We start from the raw sequence: 19,908 nt of genomic DNA, 5'->3' as shown, positions 1-19,908 counted from the left end.
CTACCTGGGAGTCTAAAACGCTGATGGAACTGATATTCGGGTGACACTCAAGTCAGAGTGGACCCAATTTCGGCGAAGTCCGGACGGTCTATGACAGCCAAATCCTCTGCTTGCACCTTCACGATGGTGGGACTGTTAGTAATCCAGGGTATAACCTTCATGCACAAGTACATGGTGGGTGACCACCCAGGTGTGAACCAACGTAAGCAGGGGTCGAGGTGTGGCGCCCACACCACATGGAGGAACGCCGCCCCTCTATGTTACCAGGCAGTACTAGGTGGTAGATGACTCTCATCAACCGGTGAAATACCACCACTTTGCTTATTGGAGGCTTGAAGTGGTGGAACCCATGTTTAGTCTCTAGAGCTAAGTTCCGGCCAACCCTTCCCTATCTCTTCCATCATGCAGTATGATTGATGATTTTTGAGGTTATGATGAATGTCGTGGCAAGATCCAATATTCCTTACATTTCGAGGGTACAGCTCTAAAATGGTATTCGCAGGCTGGCCGCTAGTTAGTACACCGGACTGAACCTATTGGTAACTCTCTAGGAAGCTTCCGGATCAGCTAGTGTATAATCTTGCTACCTCTACTCTGCCAGATAGTGACTGGAGGGAGTCCGAGTAGTGTGTATGCGGGGAGCATTGTCGAGGCCACGTTATGTCAAGGATCTGGGTATATTCTTACCACATGTACGCCATATCCAAAAATTTCATTACTTCATACAGCATGTCCCACCCACTTTTTCTTACTATTGAATACACCATGAATTGTCAAAATAATAGAGCAAGCTTATCTGCGAAAAGATCTAAACCTCCCAAGGACTTCCTAATTCATTTCACAAATATACGTGGTCTCAATTCTAATCTCAACGATGTCCATTTCCACTTGCAGTCTTCCAAACCCCATGTACTTTTTCTGACTGAATCTCAGTTATCAGTTGATTCAACTACTTCTCATCTCAGATGTCCAAATTATTTGCTGTATGATTCCTTTCGCCTCAAAGGTGGTACTTGTGCATATGTCCGTTGTGATATTCCGTGTCAGAGACTTGGCAATTTGGAATCTCCTCTCTTTGATCTTCTCTGGCTCAAACTCTCTCTACCTCATTGTGTAAAATTCATCTGTTGTCTCTGCCGTTCTCCCAACTCCACTAATCACTTGGAGCTCTTTGACTTCCTCTCTTTGCAACTTGACTTTCTCCAGTCCAACTTTCCTAACAGTGAGGTAATTTTCCTTGGTGATTTTAACATTCACAACTCCAGCTGGCTTCCGTTTTCTAGTCACACCGACCCACCAGGTCGAGATGCTGAGGCTTTTGCAATTACTAATGACCTAGCACAGATTGTTCATTTACCTACAAGAATACCGGACAATCCTAATCATACAGCCAATACACTTGATCTTTTTCTCACAAACAACCCTTCTAAGTACAAGGTTGAAGTGAGAGGTCCTTTAGGCACTTCAGATCACAACTTGGTGATTGTCTCTTCTCCAATGGAACCTTTATCTCATGGCTATTCCCAACCTCGTATTGTTTGGCATTACAAGAATGCAAAATGGGATGACCTGCGAGACTTCTTTTCTTCTTTTCCTTGGTCTGATTACTGTTTCAAAACTTCTGATGTCAACGTTTTCTCAGATCGTGTCAGTGAAATTATTCTTGCAGGAATGGAATCCTTTATCCCACACTCCACTTTAAAATCTCGTCCTTTATCTAAACCTTGGTTTTCCAATAAATGTGCTAAGGCTGTCCAAGAGAAGAACGTTGCATATCGTAATTGGCTTGTTTCTAATTCTTCAGTTTCATTTTCTGCCTACACCAAAGCTCGCAACAATTGTAAAGCAGTTATTAATCAGTCCAAACTAGAGTTTGAACAGGCTAAGAGTAGAAAACTTGCTTCTTGCCCTAATGGTAGCCGAGCATTCTGGTCTCTTGCCAAAGCTATTGGCCGCAACTTTTGCCCACCTCTGCTCCCACCTCTGTCCAAACCAGATGGTTCTGTTGTCACTTCAGCCAAGGATAAAGCTGACCTGCTAGCATCCCATTTTTCTTCGAGCTCATGTATTAATGATCTTGGTAAAACACCTCCCACCATTCCTAACACGCTCCATTCAATGCCTCCTGTGGTCTTCCGTCAAAAGGATATCAGAAGGATTTTGATGAATCTTGATGCTAAGAAAGCTCCAGGTCCTGATGGTATTTCTCCACTTGTTCTCAAAACCTGTGCTCCTGAACTTACTCCTATTCTTTGCCGCCTTTTTTCACTTTCTTATTCCAAAGGTGTTTTTCCTTCTGCTTGGAAATATGCTCATATCCAGCCAGTTCCTAAAAAGGGTGACAAATCCCTCCCATCCAATTATCGTCCCATTGCAATTACTTCTACTCTTTCTAAAGTAATGGAGAAATCAATTAACTGCCAACTCTTAAACTACCTAGAAACCTTCCGTCTGATCAACGATCACCAGTAATGATTCCGTCAGTGTCGATCCACTGGTGATATTCTGGCTTATGTTACCCATTTATGGACTAATTCAATGGAAAGGTTCGGTGAAACACAAGTAGTTGCTCTTGACATCTCAAAGGCTTTTGATCGTGTTTGGCATAAAGGTCTTCTAAACAAGCTTCCATCTTATGGTTTGCCAACTGTTTTTAGTAATTGGTTATCCAGTTTTCTCTCTGATCGCTCACTGAGGGTGATGGTAGATGGCTCTCTTTCTTCTAACTTCTCCACTAATGCCGGTGTCTCCCAAAGTTCAGTTCTTTCCCCCACTTTTTTCCTCTTGTATATTAATGACCTTCCATTGACTGGAAATCCTATCCATAGTTTTGCCGATAATAGCACATTGCATTCAACTTTCCATTTTGAGAAACCTTGTCCAGCTCAATCAGCTTCAAGTTCTCGAAAATCTGCTGCCAATTCCTTAAATGCCGATCTTCAGGTAATTCTCCAGTGGGGCAAAGACAACTTAGTTGATTTCAACCCTTCTAAAACTCAATCTTGTCTTATATCTCGCAAAAAGGATTCTTCTGCTCCTATGCTTATCTTTAGTGACACTCCGATTTCTAGGCAAAATGAAATATCTCTTTTGGAGATTACCCTGACTTCTAATCTCTCTTGGCACAAGCACATTACAAATATTGCTTCCTCTGCATCTAAAAAACTTGGTTTTCTCTTTCGCTCTCGGCGTTACTTTTCTCCCAAACAGCTGCTCACTCTGTATAAATCGCAAATCCACCCTGCCATGGAATATTGTTCCCACATCTGGGGTGGTGCCCCCAAAACCTCTCTCACGCTTCTTGATTCCATTCAGAAGAGGGCAGTTAGGTTAATTAATGATTCATCTCTAACAGAGTCTCTCCACTCGCTTTCTCATAGACACACTGTTTCTGCTGCATGCCTCTTCTACAGATACTTCCATGGGCACTGTTCTTCTGAATTGGCTTCTATAATTCCCGCTCTCTCTTTTAAAACAGTCCGAACACGTGCCGCCACCAGCCAACATCCATTTACTGTCCAACTTCAAACCCACAGAACCAACTTTTCATCTTCCTCATTTATTCATTCAACTGCCGTTTTCTGGAACAACCTTCCTTCATACGTATTTCCTGAAAATTACAATCTACAGAAGTTCAAGTCCAATATCAACAAATATCTTCTTTCGTCTTCTCAACCTCCAACCCAAGCACGGTACTAAGTACTATAGGTTATAATACCTCTCGTGTTTGGGGTTCTCATAAAAAAAAAAAAAAAAAAAATATGGCCTTAGTTGCTAATGCTCCTAAAAAAAAAAAAAAAAACCAAATAACAATAACAGCTGGAGGTGGAAGTCTGTTCCACCAACCAACTACTCTCTGGCTAAAGGCAAATTTCCTCACATCTATCCTACATCTGTCTTTCCTCAATTTGAATTTATGCCCTCTCAGGTGATTATTCTAAGCAAGAGGAAGAATCCCGTCAGCATTGAGCATACTCAAACCATTCAAGGCTTTATACACCTCTATCAGATCACCTCACCGGTGCCTAGTCTCTAGACACTGTAATTTGCGAAACTTAAGCCTTTCTTCGTAAGCCTTTTGTTCCATTCACTAATCTTGTTGCCCTTCTCTGTACTCGTTCCAGCAGCTCTACATCCTTCCTGAAATGAGGCCTCCAGACCTGTATACAGTACTCAAGGTGTGGCCTGACCATTGCCTTATACAAGGGAATAATCACCTCCTTATCCCTGCTAGAAAAATTCCTGTATATCATTGACAAGACACACATGAGCTACTCTTGCAGCCCATCTGCACTGCTCAGAAAACTTCATATCTGCCTGCACGATTACCCCCCCCCCCAGGTCCTTTTCATTCTCTACCACTGTCAGTGTAGTACCACAGAGTTGATACGTTGCTCTGGGGTTGCTGTTTCCCATATGTAGTACTTTACATTTGTCAATGTTAAACTTCATTTGCCACCTCTCAGCCCATCTGCTCAACCTTTCCAGATCCTGTTGCAGCAGCATAACGTCAGTAGTGTCCTTAACAACCCTTGACAACCTTTGTATTATCTGCAAACTTGGACATTAAGCTTGATATACCATCATCAATATTATTTATAAATACAGAAAACAATGTACCCAACACTGAACCCTGAGGGACTCCACTAATAACATTAGTTCACGATGAGCAGTGTCCATTGATTACCACTCTGTCTTCTCCCCCTCAACCACCCCTTTATCCATAGCAGCAATTTGCCTCCAATGGCACACTGCTCCAATTTGTGTCGCAGTCTTCCATGTGCAACAGTATCAAAAGCCTTTCTAAGATCCCAGTATATAATATCAAAGTTATTCCCTGCATCTAGTTCTTTTGTGACTGCATCATAGTATCCAATCAAATTGGTCAGGGAAGACTTACCCTTTGCGTATCTAGTACCGTTATGGTATTCCAAGATGTCATGTACAGGCAGGTCCATGGCACAGCCATGGGTTCCCCCATCAGTGCCATAGTGGCCAGTTTAGCTACGGAGGATTTAGAAGTCAGGATTTTTGGGGATTTGGAATTTCCCATGCACAGATGGAGGAGATATGTTGATGACACATTCTCCATTATACAGAAGGGGAGGGAGGATCAGGTACTTAATAGTTTTTCCCCTTTTATCAAATTTACTTCGGAGGTGGGAGCGGAGGGAACCTTGCCATTCCTTGAAGTGTTGGTAATTAGAGAAGGCAGCAGGCTTAAGTCCAAGGTATTTAGAAAGCCGATGTGCCGGGGTCAATATACCCATTATACCTCGGCACAGGCTAGCCAACACAAAAACAGTATGGTCAAGGCTCTAATAGATTGGGTGGGGCCCCACTGCAGCACCTCCGAGGATAGAGATAATGAAATTGTTCAGGTCACAGCAGACCTCAAGAATTGCGGCTACGCCCAGATGGTGTTGGACAGAGCCATTAGAGGAGTAGAGTCGACCTGTAATGAGCAGTTCGCCCCTGTGAGCCCTGCATACATTCCCTACTATCCGGGCTTGTCAGACCACATTGCACGTGTAATTCGGGGGTGTCAGATATGCTGTGTGCAACTCCCAGGTCGGAGGTTGTACACAGGGATATCTCGAGTAAAAGACCCCATATCCAAAGAAGCCAGCAGTGGGGTGGTGTACGAAATCAAATGCCTGGACTGTGGGATGTGTTATGTGGGTGATATGGGGCGGCGATTGAAAGACTGGCTGGGGGAGCATGCAAATGCAATAAAGTCTGCAAATTATGGGAAGTCTGCTGTGGCTGAACACTTCTGGGAGAAACAACATCAGATTTCCCCGGAGGATGCTGTCATCACAGATCATGCACAGGGATTCTGGGACTGTAAATGGCTTGAGAATTTACGTATTGGGGCAGCTAGCAATGCTATTAATAGGAATAGGGTGTACGTCTACACTCCCTCCTGGAAACTGTCGTCCTTGGACGTGATGAACGGTTTCAGCTAGCGCACTCCCGAGCCATTTCCGGTCCCGGTGCGCAAATGGAAAGTTCCAACTGTGGAACCATGTGATTGTGCCGTGGACTTGCTATTTAAGGATGTGCCGCACAGTAGACATATGCTGCTGAGGAAGGAGACTGCTGCCTCCGAAAGCTACAGCAAATTTTTATCGCTTTTAATTTCTAGGTTTTTAGTATATTTTATGTGTTATTTGTATATTTTAAATTTTTATTGTAAATATATATTTTATACTTATTTTATTGTAAATAAAGTTTTTAGTTACAGTATTCAATTTATTTATCTTCTGGCTGGTGTGAAGCTTAATCTTCAACGTATGATTCCTTTTGCTTCAAAGGTGATGTTTGTGCACCTACTCTGACATTCCCTGTCTGAGACTTAGTAATTTGAACTCTCTTTTCTGTAATATTTTAAGCCAAAGAATACAGAAAAGAGAGTTCAAAGAGAGTTTGGCTTAAAATATCGCTATCCCATTCTGTCAAATTTATCTGTTGCCTCTATTGTTTTCTGAACTCCGCTAATCACTTGGAAATGCTTGACTTCCTTCCTTTAAAACTTGACTTTCTACAGATTGTTTGCACAGATTATTCATTTAGCTTCCAGAATACCAAGAAATCCTAACCACATAGCTAACACTTTTTTTGACCATTTTCTCACCAACAAACCTTTCAAGTAGAGGTCAAGATTAGTGAGCCTCTTGGTACCTCAGATGACAACTTAATGATGGTCTCTTCTCCATTGGAGCCTTTCTCTTTCTTGTGGCTATTTTCTCATTACCTGTTTTTTGGCCATTACAAGCATGCAAAATGGGGTGAATGCAAGATTTCTATTCTTATTTTCCTTGATTTGAGTACCGTTTTATATTTTATGATGTAAATGTTTACTCAGATTGTGTCAGTGACATTATTCTTGTACAGATGAAATCCTTTATTTCTTATTTCACCTTAAAATCTCGTCCTTTATGTTAACCTTATTTTTCAAATAAATGTACTTAGTGGTGTTCAAGAAAAGTGTTGCATATTGCAGTTGGCTTGCATCCAGATCTTCAGGTTCATTTTCTGCCTAAACCAAATTCACAATTGTAAAGCAGTTGCTACTCTGTCCAAACTAAATTTTGAACAGGCTAAGAGTAGGGAAACTTGCTTCTTGTCCAACTAGTAATCGAGCATTCTGGTCTGTTGCTGAAGCTATCGACCACAATTTTTGCCCATCCTTTACTCCCACCTCTGTTAAAACTATGTGGTTCTATTGCCACCACAGCTATAGATAAAGCCAACTTGCTAGCATCCTACTTTTCTTCTAATCTTTGTTTTGATGATCTTGGTAAACCACCTCGTACCTTTCCCAGTATGCTCCATTTAATGTGTGATCTCCCATCAAAAGAATTTTGAACAGTGTTGTTGCCAAGAAATACAGAGATCCTGATGGTATTGCTCCTTGTTCTCAAAACCAGTGCTCCTCAATTTACTCTTGTTCTGTGTCACCTTTTTACACTTTCTTATTCCACTGGTGTTTGTGCTCTTGATTGGAAATTTGCTCGTATCCAGCCAGTTTCTTAAAAGGTGACAGATCCATCCCATCTAATTATATTTCCATTGCACTTGCTTCTACCTTTTGTAAAGTAATGGAGCAGTCTATTAATTTCAACTCCTAAGCTATCCAGAAACCTTCCATCTGATCAATGATCACCATATGGATTGCAACATTTGTAATATACTAGTTTATGTTACCAAGAATTCTGAACAGTCTTGAGTGGCATGAACATTTTGCCTGTGGAAGACAATGAACATTTGGGGCCAGCAAAAACGGTTTGAACACCAGAGTTGATTGAGAAGGTGGGAGAAATCATTACTAATGACTAATGTGCAATGCTCTGTATGATTTCAAAATATCTGTGTGTTAATAAGGAAATCATTTGAAAAAATAATAACCCAGAATTTGAAGAAAATGTCTGTGCGTAGTTTGTTTGACATTTGTTAACAGAATATCAATGACAGGCACAAGTTGAACACTGCAGAGAACTCATTGAAGCCACTGAAAGTAAACCCATCTTTCAGAATTCGATCATTATGGGTGATTAGATGTGGTGTTTTCAGTAGTATCCCAAAACGAAGTGACAGTGTGCATAGTTCAAGTCTGCAAACTCTCCCAAAACCAAAAAAGTTCAAGAAAGGTAAAAAACATGTTCATCACTTTCTATGATAGCAAGGTAATTGTGCACAAAGAGTTCATGCCCACTGGTCAAAGTGTTACTACTGCTATTATCTGGATGTTTTGAAATGTTTTTATTTATTTATTTATTTATTTTCAGAGAATCTTTTGTTTTGTGTTGTTATGGAGAAGACGGCAATTTTGGTTAGATGTGCGTAGTATGTCCCAAAAGACATTATATTAGATTATATAATTTTCTGTGTACATGTATAGAATCAACAATATTTAAAAATATTTTAGATAATCTGAATTTCAACTTATTTTATTTCACTCCTTTCCCACCCCTTAGTGGAAGTATGGAACCAGCTTTTCACAGAGGTGATTTACTCTTCCTAACAAATCATAAAGAGGATCCAGTAAGAGTTGGTGATATTGTGGTGTTTAAAGTTGAAGGAAGAGACATACCCATTGTTCACAGAGTGCTTAAACTACATGAGAAGTAAGTGGGAAACTTTTTTCTCAAAATTTTCATTTGCAAAACACACCCAATGAAATTTAATATATTTTTTCTTTATAGACTATAAATACCCTGGTGTTCAAAGAAAGTGCATTGCTCCTTAAAATTGTAATTGTCGTCCGAATAACATAAGTATATGCCAATATTTCTTACAGACTGCATCAGATAAGCTTGACATGCGTAGGTGAGGATGCAATATTGCATCAGCTGTTACTTTCAGCTATATAAGCACGCCCTACAAGAGTTGCAGTCATCCCTTGCTTGTGACAGGATGGTGAGTTACGTGCAGTTGATGCTACGAAGAGAGTACTATTGTTGCTTTAAGCGAGGAAGGGTGTTCTTCTTGTCATATTGCTTATAGTGTCTTGTAATCAGTCGACAGTCGGTAGATTTCTTCCCAAATTCAAGAATACTGGTTCTGCCGATAGGAAAAAAGGAACCGGACGCAAACAAGTCTCTACGCCAAAACAGGACCATGTTTTGAAGCGTTTATGCCTTAAAAATGTTTGACTTAAAAACCATAAAGATTCTTCGTCTGAGCCGAAAAGAGAATGGGAAGAACATACAGGAGTGGTAGTAAGTGCAGTAACAGTCAGAAGACGCCTCTTCAAAAATGGACTTGTAGCCTGTCATCCTAAGAAGAATCTCCACCTCACACAAAAAATGAAAAAGGTCCGATTAATTTGGTGTAAGGAGCATGTCAAATGGACCCCCGAGCAGTGGAAGTCACTTATTTTCTCAGATGAGAAGAAATTCAACTTGCATGGCTCTGATGGGTGACAAACGATTCGCCGTAGACATGGTGAAGAACACCATCCAGCCTGTATGGTGTTTGCAGTGAAATTCCCTACAAGCCAAATGATATGGGGGTGCATTTCGTATTGCGGAGTAGGTCACCTGCAATTTATAAAAGGTTCTGTAAATGCCAATGGATACCTGGCTATATTGGAAGGCAAATTGCTGCCAACCATTAGAACCTGCCAAGTAACTGCATCTTTCAGGATGACTCTACTCCTTGTCATTGGGCGAAAAGTGTAAGTAGGCACTTTAGTAGTTACTTTAGCTTCATTTCTGCATTAGAGGTTCGACAGTAATGTGTTTACATTTGGTACAGGTGAAAAAAATGGTTGGAAGAACGTTCCATTACAACTCTTAGCTGGCCTGGAAAGAGCCCGGACCTGAATCCTATGGAGAACTTTTGTCATCGTGTGGAATCTGCAGTTGCTAGAAAGAAACCAAAGACCCTTCGTTGAACTTCAGGAAGCCATAATTTGTGTTTGGAACCACGAACTATCAGTTGATTATCTTCAGAAATTGATCTTGTCAATGCCTTGACGGTGTGCTGCTGTCATCAGGGCCAGAGGTGGTTCAACTAAATATTAGTTTGCACCTGGTGAACTTTTCATTTTGTTTTCCATTTAAAATGAAGCAAATTAAGGGCTTCTGATAACATTTCAGCCATAATTGTCGTGTTTACCAAAACTGTTGTATAAAAAAAACGGTTGCAAATACTTATTTTGGAATATTTTGAGAGCACTTGTCAAATATTACTTAGCTTTGCCTTAACTATATCTTTTGTTTATATTTCTTTTTGTGATGCTGGTCGTTAATGTAACATACCATCGCGAAAAAGGGTTAGAAATGTGAAATTCCTATGTGATGCACTTTCTTTGAACACCGGTGTATATTTTAATACTGAAGTAATAAATATTAAGTTTATTAATAAATATGATAAATAAATATATAATAATAAATATAATAAAAATACTAAAATGTTTATAAATAACAAACATTTTAGTATTTTATACTAATAAAATAATAAAATACTAAACAAAAGCTAATACCAAACTAAATTATAATTAATTTGGTATGATGAAATCATGACTATAGGGAGCAACTCTTTTGGACTGTGAAGGCCATTTGACTACCCAACTCCATGTGTGCTTGTGCTTCTACCTAATTCACTATTACAGTTAGTTAACCTTTGATGAGTAACTACACTTTTACTAATTTCTTTGTAATACAAAGTAATGCTAGGTAGAAGAAGGGAGAGGGTCTCTGTATATTTGTTGGGACATGGTAAATTGTATGACAGACCAGAAGAATTGCTCTGAAGTATAAATAGCGAAATTTCACTTTTGTTATGTTCATATTGTAATATTGAGCATCATGGAAAAATGAAAGAACTTTGAGTTATTTGTGCAAGGATAATTGAAAGATCCTTGTATCCCTTGACCCTAGTGGCTGCTGTTGGTGAAAAGTGTAGAGCACTCTTTTGCATTTGGAATTTAAGTGCTAGGTAGCAGCCACAGGTATCTGGTATGTCAGATTGCTGTTTTGGCTAGTTCAGGTATTCTTTATTAATACAGTGGATTCCGGTTATTTGGGCCACCGGTTAATCGGGGCAGCCGTTTATTTGGGGCAAATCTTAAAAAACAAAAACCAATCGAGAAAATAGCCATAGTTTACTTCGCTTAATTGGGACAAAATGCCGTTTAATCGGGGCAGGAGACCTCAGCACTGGAGATTACCCTACGATTGTCTCCGACCGTACCACGTAGTTCGGTCGGATTTCTGGAGGTCACAACCATAAAACAATAAAAACAATTAGCAGTCACCTGTTTATTGGATCATAAACGGACAGTAAACTCGATCTTATTGAATTTGCGGTAATACCGACAGCTGGAATTCTGTGGGTTATTATGGTGAAATGTGTTTACACTTCCATGAAATCTTCAATCAAATAAAAAAATTAATTTTCAGATCTTCTCTTCATTCCTATTTTTAAAGCTTCGTAATTTGTTACTCCGTTCTCACTTGCACGTGTTGTGTTACTTGCAATTTGTGTGTGCCGTGTTCTTTGTTATTGATTGCTTATCTTTTTACTGTTTTTAATTTTAACCCCCACCCATAAATGTCAGTAAACAGAAATGTCAACTAGTTTAGTTAGTATGTTCACATTATTACAGTACGTATTAATTCTTCCGATTTTCACGTATCATTTAATTTTTTAATTGGTAAGGTAATAGAGAGTAAATTTGTGCTTAATATATCTTTACTTTTATAGCCTGTGGATAATATTCCTCCTATTTTCGCTAATTAGAATCGCTGTTTAATAGAATTAAAATTCAATTCACAAACGTGATCACAATGACCGGCGCTTACTACACATCGTATAGTGAACGGTACTTTACTATTTTGAGTTCGTCGTAACGTGATTTGATTGTACAGTGAACTAATTGTAAGGGGGGGGGGTAAATTGTATTTTTAACAATTTACGTGAAACTTCGGATAATTGGGGCAGCCGCTTAATCGGGCCAAAATGCACTAGTCCCGATGTGTCCCAAATAACCGGAATCGACTGTATATAAATTTTATTATATGAGAAAGCCATGCACTTGATGGCTATTTGAAACCTTAGATTATTTTGTGGATGAGTGGGTACACCAAAAACAAAAATTACATCTGTTGTCTGATTACAGCCAGAGAGCTTTAGTTACTGTATTAATCTTTTACTAATTAATTAGCCAAGCTTTTTTTAAAACATCTCGCCCTTAAAATCTGCATAGTTTAAACTTTCATGTGAGAGAGAGAGAGAGAGAGAGAATAAAAATAGAAGGATAAAAAAGTAAGAGGTACATGTCTGATAGTGTAATTAACTAATAGGGTAATAAAAAGAAAAAAATTCATAAAAAAAGTAAGAAATATGAAATGGAAAGGGAAAAAAACTTGGCTATGTAGATAGCCAAGTTTTTTTTTAAATGCCATTAACTTTACGTCTCATGTGAGAACAATGATAAGAAATAGGTTGTGGCCTGATTTGGTGCTGTTTGATATTGTCATCATCAGCCATTTTCAATCCACTGCAGGATGAAGGCCTCTCCAGCAACTTTCCAGTTCCTTCTGTTTTGAGCACTGGCCATCCATTTACTACCCACAAACTCATGAATTTCATCTATGAATTTCTCTGTTTGATATACTTGATCATAACAGGATATTGAGCGAAATCGAGTGAAATACTAAGTTAACTTGGCATTATACAGGTTGAGTAGATGAAATAAAAGATATGGAACATATCTTGTGGTATTGTCCTCTATACGCAGTAGAGTAGAGTTTTATTGGGGCGTTGGCATACCAGTAGAGTTTAATGAGCTCGTTTAAGAAAGAGCAGAGTATTTAATTTTTTTTTGCAGTATATTACTACTATTGAAAATAGGAGAAATATATAGAAGTGTATATACACTGAGTGGTCAGAAATTATGGGATACCTACCTAGTAATGGGTATGCCTGGATAAGGGCAGTCACATGGCGAGGCATTGAGTCCACTAGTTCACAAAACCATTCCACAGGTATTTTCATCCATGCTTGCTGCACCACTGTCCATAATTCCATTGTATTCCTGGGTGGAGGATCCAAAGCTCGAACGGACCTTTCCACAGCATCCCAATGATGCTCCACAGGGTTCATGTCTGGTGAATGGGGTGGAGGGCATTCCATGGGGGTAAAATCTGTGGAATGCTCTTCGAACCATGTTGTAGTTGCCTCTGTGGGGAGGCGCATTGCCTTTCTGGAAGAGTCCATTGTCCTGTGGGTGCATGATGACCATGAGGGGATGCAGATGGTCTGCAAGGATTGACATGTAACCTGGACCGTTCAGAGATGCGTCTAGATGTACCAGAGGCCCCAATGTGTGTCAGTTGAACATGCCCCAGACCATTACCGACTGTCCACCTGCCTGAACAGTTCCTTATTGACATGACAGGTGCATAGCTTCATGAAGTTTCTGCCAGATACATACCCTCATGTGTGCTTGAAATAACTGTAAACAGGACTCATTGGACCAGGAGACCAGTCACTAATCAATCAAGGTCCAGTGCCAATGTTCTTTTGCCCATTTGAGGTGTAGAGTACTGTGTCGTGGTGTTAGCAATGAGATTCTGGTGGGTCGGTGGCTCCCATAACCTATTGCGGCTAATGATCACCCAATGATCTTGGTAGAGATGTTTCTGGCACCTCCCTCCCCGAAATCGCCAGTGATTTGTGCCACTGTTGCTCTCCAGTTGGCTGAAACAATGCGAGACAGACGTTGAAAGCCATGTTCATCCACCATTTTTCTCTGCCCACAGTGCTGTATGCGATGAGATGTTATTCCAGAAATGGCATATTCCTGATACAGTCGAATGGGGATAGTGCAAATTCTGTTCAGTCTCGATGAATGAGTGACCTATGCGTCGGGCACCCATTTTTTTAATATCTGTTAACCTTTTTTCAAAGTCTGTTAACTCACAACATTTATCCATACTGACATTGAATTACCGTCTATGGGAATGCATTATACCTATATACCTGCCAAGTGGTGGGTTCGTCCACTAGCAAGAGGGGTGACAGTGTTGCATTGCCCAGGAACCAGGTATCCCATGAATTCTATCCTTTCAATGTATAGTAGAGCATTGATAATCCAAACTAATTGGGACCAGGGGTAGTTCGGACTTCCAATTTGTTTGAATTTTCGAACTTATCAAAAATAGTTCTTTAGACTAGAAAAATGGTTTAGCAAGTTTAGAAATAAAAACACTTAAGTTGTACTTATGTATTTTTATTCATAGGTAACAAGCAAATGGAACTTTCAGCAACAACAACACATATTTATAGGCCTTTAATGAAAATAATTACTTATTTTTTGTTGCACCATTTCCCAACTTAATTTCTTTGTTGCCAGATCTCTTTCTTTTCAGCAAGAATAATTGAGTTGGACAGTATTCAGCTTCTAGCCCTTGTGGGTAGCACTGTTAGTAGAGTCACTGTCCACCCCACCCTAGGTGGGGTGGACGGTGATTCTATCATAGAAGAAAATTGACCATAGAAGATGACTTAGAAAATCGACCAGAGAAGATGTAATTTACACACAGAGCAATATGGCTTTAGTTACCGATGCTCCCACATCTTTGAGGAATGGGTTAGCTGTTCTCATGTTTTGTTTTGTTTTTTTTTTTTTGTGCACCATCATCTGAATCAAGTTTCTATGCAAACTTTAAAAAATTTTCTTTGTTTTTAATTTCTGTTATGGTTGACTTTCCAACCTCGTAAAATCTTGCTAATGAACACCCATTTTCCATTTTCTCCCTTTGAAAGTCTGTTTAAAATCTCAATCTTTGATTTAATTGTTAAAAATTTCTGCTTCCTTTTGAAAGAAGATCATAACATCGGTATGGTAAATTAAACTTGGAAAATTAAATGCACTAGGCATAATCCTTATGGGTTTTGATAATTAACTATATAATATCGGTGTAAATACACCATAGTTAACCCATATATTTGAGCTACGATTGTAGCGTAGAAGGCATCGTTTTAAATGTATCTCATAATGTGGTTGCCTTCACAACAAGATAGCTACTATTGAATTACTTCAAATAAATAACGCTTCTCTAGTAGAGAAGACTACTGTTATTTATTTTCAGCGGTACCACCACCCAGACGATCGTTTCGAAGCTTTTTGGCTTCGTCATCAGTGGGCGGGCAGGTACCCAGGTAATACAACAAGCCATCTCAGTTGCGAAGTTATATCCACATTATGAGAGATGCCAGAAGGGTGTGGTGGTAATGTATTTGGAAAATTAGAAAAATAACCACATTATGAGATACATTTAAAACGATGCCTTCTACGCTACAATCGTAGCTCAAATATATGGGTTAACTATGGTGTATTTACACCGATATTATATAGGTAAATTAAACTGTAAATGTTCAGAATCTCTTTATTCCTATATCTAAACTTAGTAAACATTTTACTCCATATCTCACTTGTGCATATCGTGTTAGTTGCAATTTCTGCATGCCGTGCTGTTTGTTATTGATTGAAGCTTATCTTTTTACTGTTTTAAATTTTACAACCCAAAAAAAAAAAAAAAGTCAGTGAACAGAAATATCAGATTACAAAGTGTTATGTTTAATTAATACTGTATGTATATTAATTAAGCTGTGTTCGTAGGCATAAACTTATTTTTATTTTGCTAACCTGTTGATAATATTCTTCCGATTTTCATGTATCATGGTCAAGCCACATTTTGAGTATTGCATAGAATGGAAGTGTAATTTTAGGAAGGATGTAGATTGGATTGAGCAAGTACAGAGGAGGGCAGCAAGACTGGTGAGGGGAATGAAGGGTTCTTTTTACCAAGAATGGCTTAAGTTCTGCAAATTTCAGCAGCTGGAGACTGGGCACCTGCAAGGTGATCTCTGATTGAGGTGTATAAGGCCTTGAATGAGTTGAGTAGGCTCAATTCTGATGAAATTCTACTGCTTGCTCAAATTGCAAACCTGATGGGGCATAAATTAAAATTGAGGAAATACAGTTGTAGATTGGTGTGCAGAAATTTGCCTTTAGCCAGCATGTAGTTGATTGCTGCAAGAAACTTCCATGTGTCGTTGTGGAAGTTGATGGCTTAAATAAATTCAATGAGGAGCTGAACAAATTTTCAGAGGAAGAAAGAATGTGTGAATTTTTTTTTTTTTTTGGCAGATGCTACATAAGCTCATATGCTTGCTTTCTTGCATCATAGAGGTGGCAAATGAAGTTTAACATTGACAAATGTAAAGTACTACATGTGGGAAGCAGTAACCCCCAGAGTAACGTATCAACTCTGTGGTACTACACTGACAGTGGTAGAGAATGAAAAGGACCTGGGGGTAATTGTGCAGGCAGATATGAAGTTTTCTGAGCAGTGCAGACAGTGTGCAAGAGTAGTTCATGGTGGCTTGTCAATGATATACAGGAATTTTTCTAGCAGGGATAAGGAGGTGATTATCCCCTTGTATAAGGTGATGGGCAGGCCAGACCTTGAGTACTGTATACAGGTCTGGAGGCCTCATTTTAAGAAGGATGTAGAACTGTTGTAATGAGTACAGAGAAGGGGAACAAGATTAGTGAATGGAACAAAGGGTTGCTCTTACGAAGAAAGGCTTAAGTTTTTCAGATTACAGTGTTTGGAGACTAGGCACCTGCGAGGTGATCTGATTGAGGTGTATAAAGCCTTGAATAGTTTGAGCATGCTCAACGCTGGGTTCTTCCTCTTGCTCAGAATAATCACCTGAGAGGGCATAAATTCAAATTGAGGAAAGACAGTTGTGTCTTTCCTAGGATAGATGTGTTGGAAGTTTGCCTTTAGCCAGCGGGTAGTTGGTTGGTGGAACAGACGTCCGTCTTTTGTTGTGGAAGTTGATAGCCTAAATAAATTTGAGGCTGAGCTGGACAGGTATTTGGAACGAATGGAGGGGTGAAATCGGAGCTTCGTTTGGTTGATGCTGCATGAGCTTGCTTTCTTGCATCGTGTGTCTCTACTAATGCTAATATACTTCTACTGCTACTACTATCACCACCAAGCAGAGCTTCTTCAGAATGACCTTCAGGGATGGTGAGAAAAATGACAACTGTGCTTTAATCCAGCAAAGTGTAAGGTATTAAACCTGGGGAACAGTATCCCCAAAATAACTTATACACTTGGTGAAGTTCAACTAAAGGGAGTAGTAGAGGAAAATTTATTTGGGTGTTACGATACCGTCAGACATAAATTTCTCCGTACGTTGTAGAAAGGTTGCAAGGAAAGCCGATGGTGTCCTATCGATGATTTTTTGAACATTTTCTATTAGAGATAAGGATGTCATTATCACATTATATAAGGCCACTGTTAGACCACACTTGGAATGCTGTGTTCAAGTATGGAGTCCGCACCTAAAGAAAAACATTGAGCTTCTTGAAAGGATCCAAAGATGGGTAACTTGCTTGGTGAGATTGGCAAAAGGGCTTCCATATGAAGATAGACTTCGAATATGTGGGTTGTAGAGCTTGCAAACTAGGCATCCTAGAGGAGACTTGATTGAGGTGTTTAAGGGTCTGAGAGGCATAAGTAAAATAAATGAGGATGAAATTTCACTGTTATAAATTACACTGCCAAAAAATTTTTTTTCTTCGTACCTCTGGAATGAAAGCTGTTTATTCTGAACAAAATTATGTCCTGATTATGAAAATATCAATCTTTTAATTCTGTCATGTCTACCTCAAAAGATATACGCATTTTTTAAATTCCTTGTTTTTATACAATATCAACATACATGGTTGTAATTATTACGCACAATGTATGTTACTTAGACAAGTTTCCCATTCAGTGATTTCCTTTTATACTCCAGATTGCTTTCCCGTTTAAGGAACCAACAGTAATCTCCCATCATGGCAGAATCCGTTTGACGTTGGTATCATTTTTCCATTGCAGATATGCCCTGGTGGAAGTGCTCTCCTTGTTCATCACTGACATCTGCTAAGTTTTCAGGAAAGAAATCCAGATTGAAGGAAATACATTTTAAATGACATTCGGCACCCCATGTTCTTGAACATTTTAGCAAGTTTGTCACCAGTTGCTCATAGTTCTCTTTCCAAGGAATCCGTGTACCACAGCCTTGAAAGATCTCCATGCAGCCATTTCAACAACATTCAGGTTTCTTTGAAATTCTTCATCTTTTAGGAGCTTTCTTATTTGTGGACCTATGAAAATTCTTTCCTTCAGCTTTGCATGAGATAAATTAAATTTGGAAACATTTTCAATAAATATTTGAATCCTCTGCTTTCTTTATCCAGTGCCTTAGTGAAATTCTTAATCAGTCCAAGCTTGATGTATAAAGGGGGAAGAAAAATCTTTTGTGTATCAACCAGTGGAACATACTATACGTTGCTTTTGCTGGGAATATATTAGCATTAGCATTAGTAGAGGCATATGATGCAAGAAAGCAAGCTTATTCAGCATCAGCCAAGAGAGATATTCATCTCTCTTGTCCCAGTGTTGTACGACTATCCCACAAACACAGGAAACAACAGTATTTAGTGAAACCACCTTTCAACCCAACAAGTAATCCAATCACTTTAAGATCACCACAAATATTACAACCATAGTTGTTGTAACGTATAGCAGCAAGAATCTGGGATATACTATCATAAGTTTCTTTCAGGCCCCATCATGAACGAGAGGAATTGATGGTAAAGTATTTCCCTTATGAAGCAATACTGCTTTCAAACTTAGCTTTGACGCATCAATGAACAAATGTCATTCAGAAGTATTGTTAGCATTAGCAGAGGCATTTGATGCAAGAAAGCAAGCTTATGCAGCATCAGCCAAAAAAAAAAAAAAAAAAAACCCACTTCCACTTCACCCCTCTGTTCGTTCAAAATACCTGTCCAGCTGAGCCTTAAACTTATTTAGGCTGTCAACCTCCACCACAAGGGATGGAAGTCTGTTCCACCAACCAACCACCCGCTGGCTAAAGGCAAATTTCCGCACGTCTATCCTACATCTGTCTTTCCTCAATTTGAATTTATGCCCTCTCAGGTGATTTTTCTGAGCTAGAGGAAGAATCCCATCAGCATTGAGCATGCTTAAACCATTCAAGGCTTTATACACCTCTATCAGATCACCTCGCTGGTGCCTAGTCTCCAGACACTGTAATTTGCAAAACTTAAGCCTTTCTTCGTAAGAGCACCCCTTTGTTCCATTCACTAATCTTGTTGCCCTTCTCTGTTCTTGTGATCAATGTTCAGTTCGTGCATAAGACCAATGACGTCTTTGCAGACACACATGTAGTGATGAGTAAGTTTGGTGAGTAAGTTCCACTGTTGTAGTCTGGATCTGAGTAATTCAGCCTTCTCTTTGGGTAAGCCCAAGTCTCTGATCAAATCGCTTAATTCTTCTTGTTCAGTGTAGTGTTGGGCCTTTTCTTTTTCTGGCTCGTAGTCCAAATCATGTGATTGGTTGTTTGTTTGGTTTTTAGGAGCATTAGCAACTAAGGCCATATTGCTCCGGGAATATGCGGTGGTCATTCCCTGACCTTTCCGCATTCTCCGTATTTGGTGGTGACGGGCTCGAACCCCGGTCTAATCAAGAAGCGTGTGCTACGCACTGTTGCTCTTTCCCACCTGGCTATGGAGGCACCCCAAATCATGTGAAGTACATAGTTCTGTAACATCTGGTAAAAATGATTTCTTCTCTACCTTCATCAGTACTTCCAATACCCCAAGATTTTGGTGGCACAGGTACTGGCAGTTCTTTACTGTGTGGCACTGGCCTAATTGCTGATGGGATATTTGGATATTTGATGCACTGCTTGCTCTTTTTGGAAATACCTTTTATTTTTGTCATGCAGAAATAGCAGTTGTTGAAATTGATTCTTGGGCTTGTGCCACGCCATAGGGATGGCAAAAGGTAATGCTCTCAGCTT

The 19,908-nt window shown here is 39.5% G+C and overlaps 1 protein-coding gene across 1 annotated transcript in view; it reads left to right on the top strand.

Annotated features, from left to right (window-relative positions):
- The window catches only part of twr (signal peptidase complex catalytic subunit SEC11 homolog C twr), a 135,593-nt gene that overhangs the window by 60,897 nt on the left and 54,788 nt on the right, over positions 1 to 19,908 (top strand). Inside the window, exon 3 of the mRNA XM_090370669.1 lies at positions 8,481 to 8,630. Within this exon, the coding sequence (XP_090226795.1) occupies positions 8,481 to 8,630 (150 nt within the window). The remainder of the gene's footprint in view (positions 1 to 8,480; positions 8,631 to 19,908) is intronic.

Source organism: Mastigoproctus giganteus, chromosome 3 (genome assembly GCF_048544385.1).
Source record: "Mastigoproctus giganteus isolate SK-2022 chromosome 3, ASM4854438v1, whole genome shotgun sequence".
NCBI classification, from domain to species: domain Eukaryota; kingdom Metazoa; phylum Arthropoda; class Arachnida; order Uropygi; family Thelyphonidae; genus Mastigoproctus; species Mastigoproctus giganteus.
The sequence above is the reverse complement of the archived record's forward strand: the minus strand, read 5'-3'. Positions and strand labels throughout refer to the sequence as shown.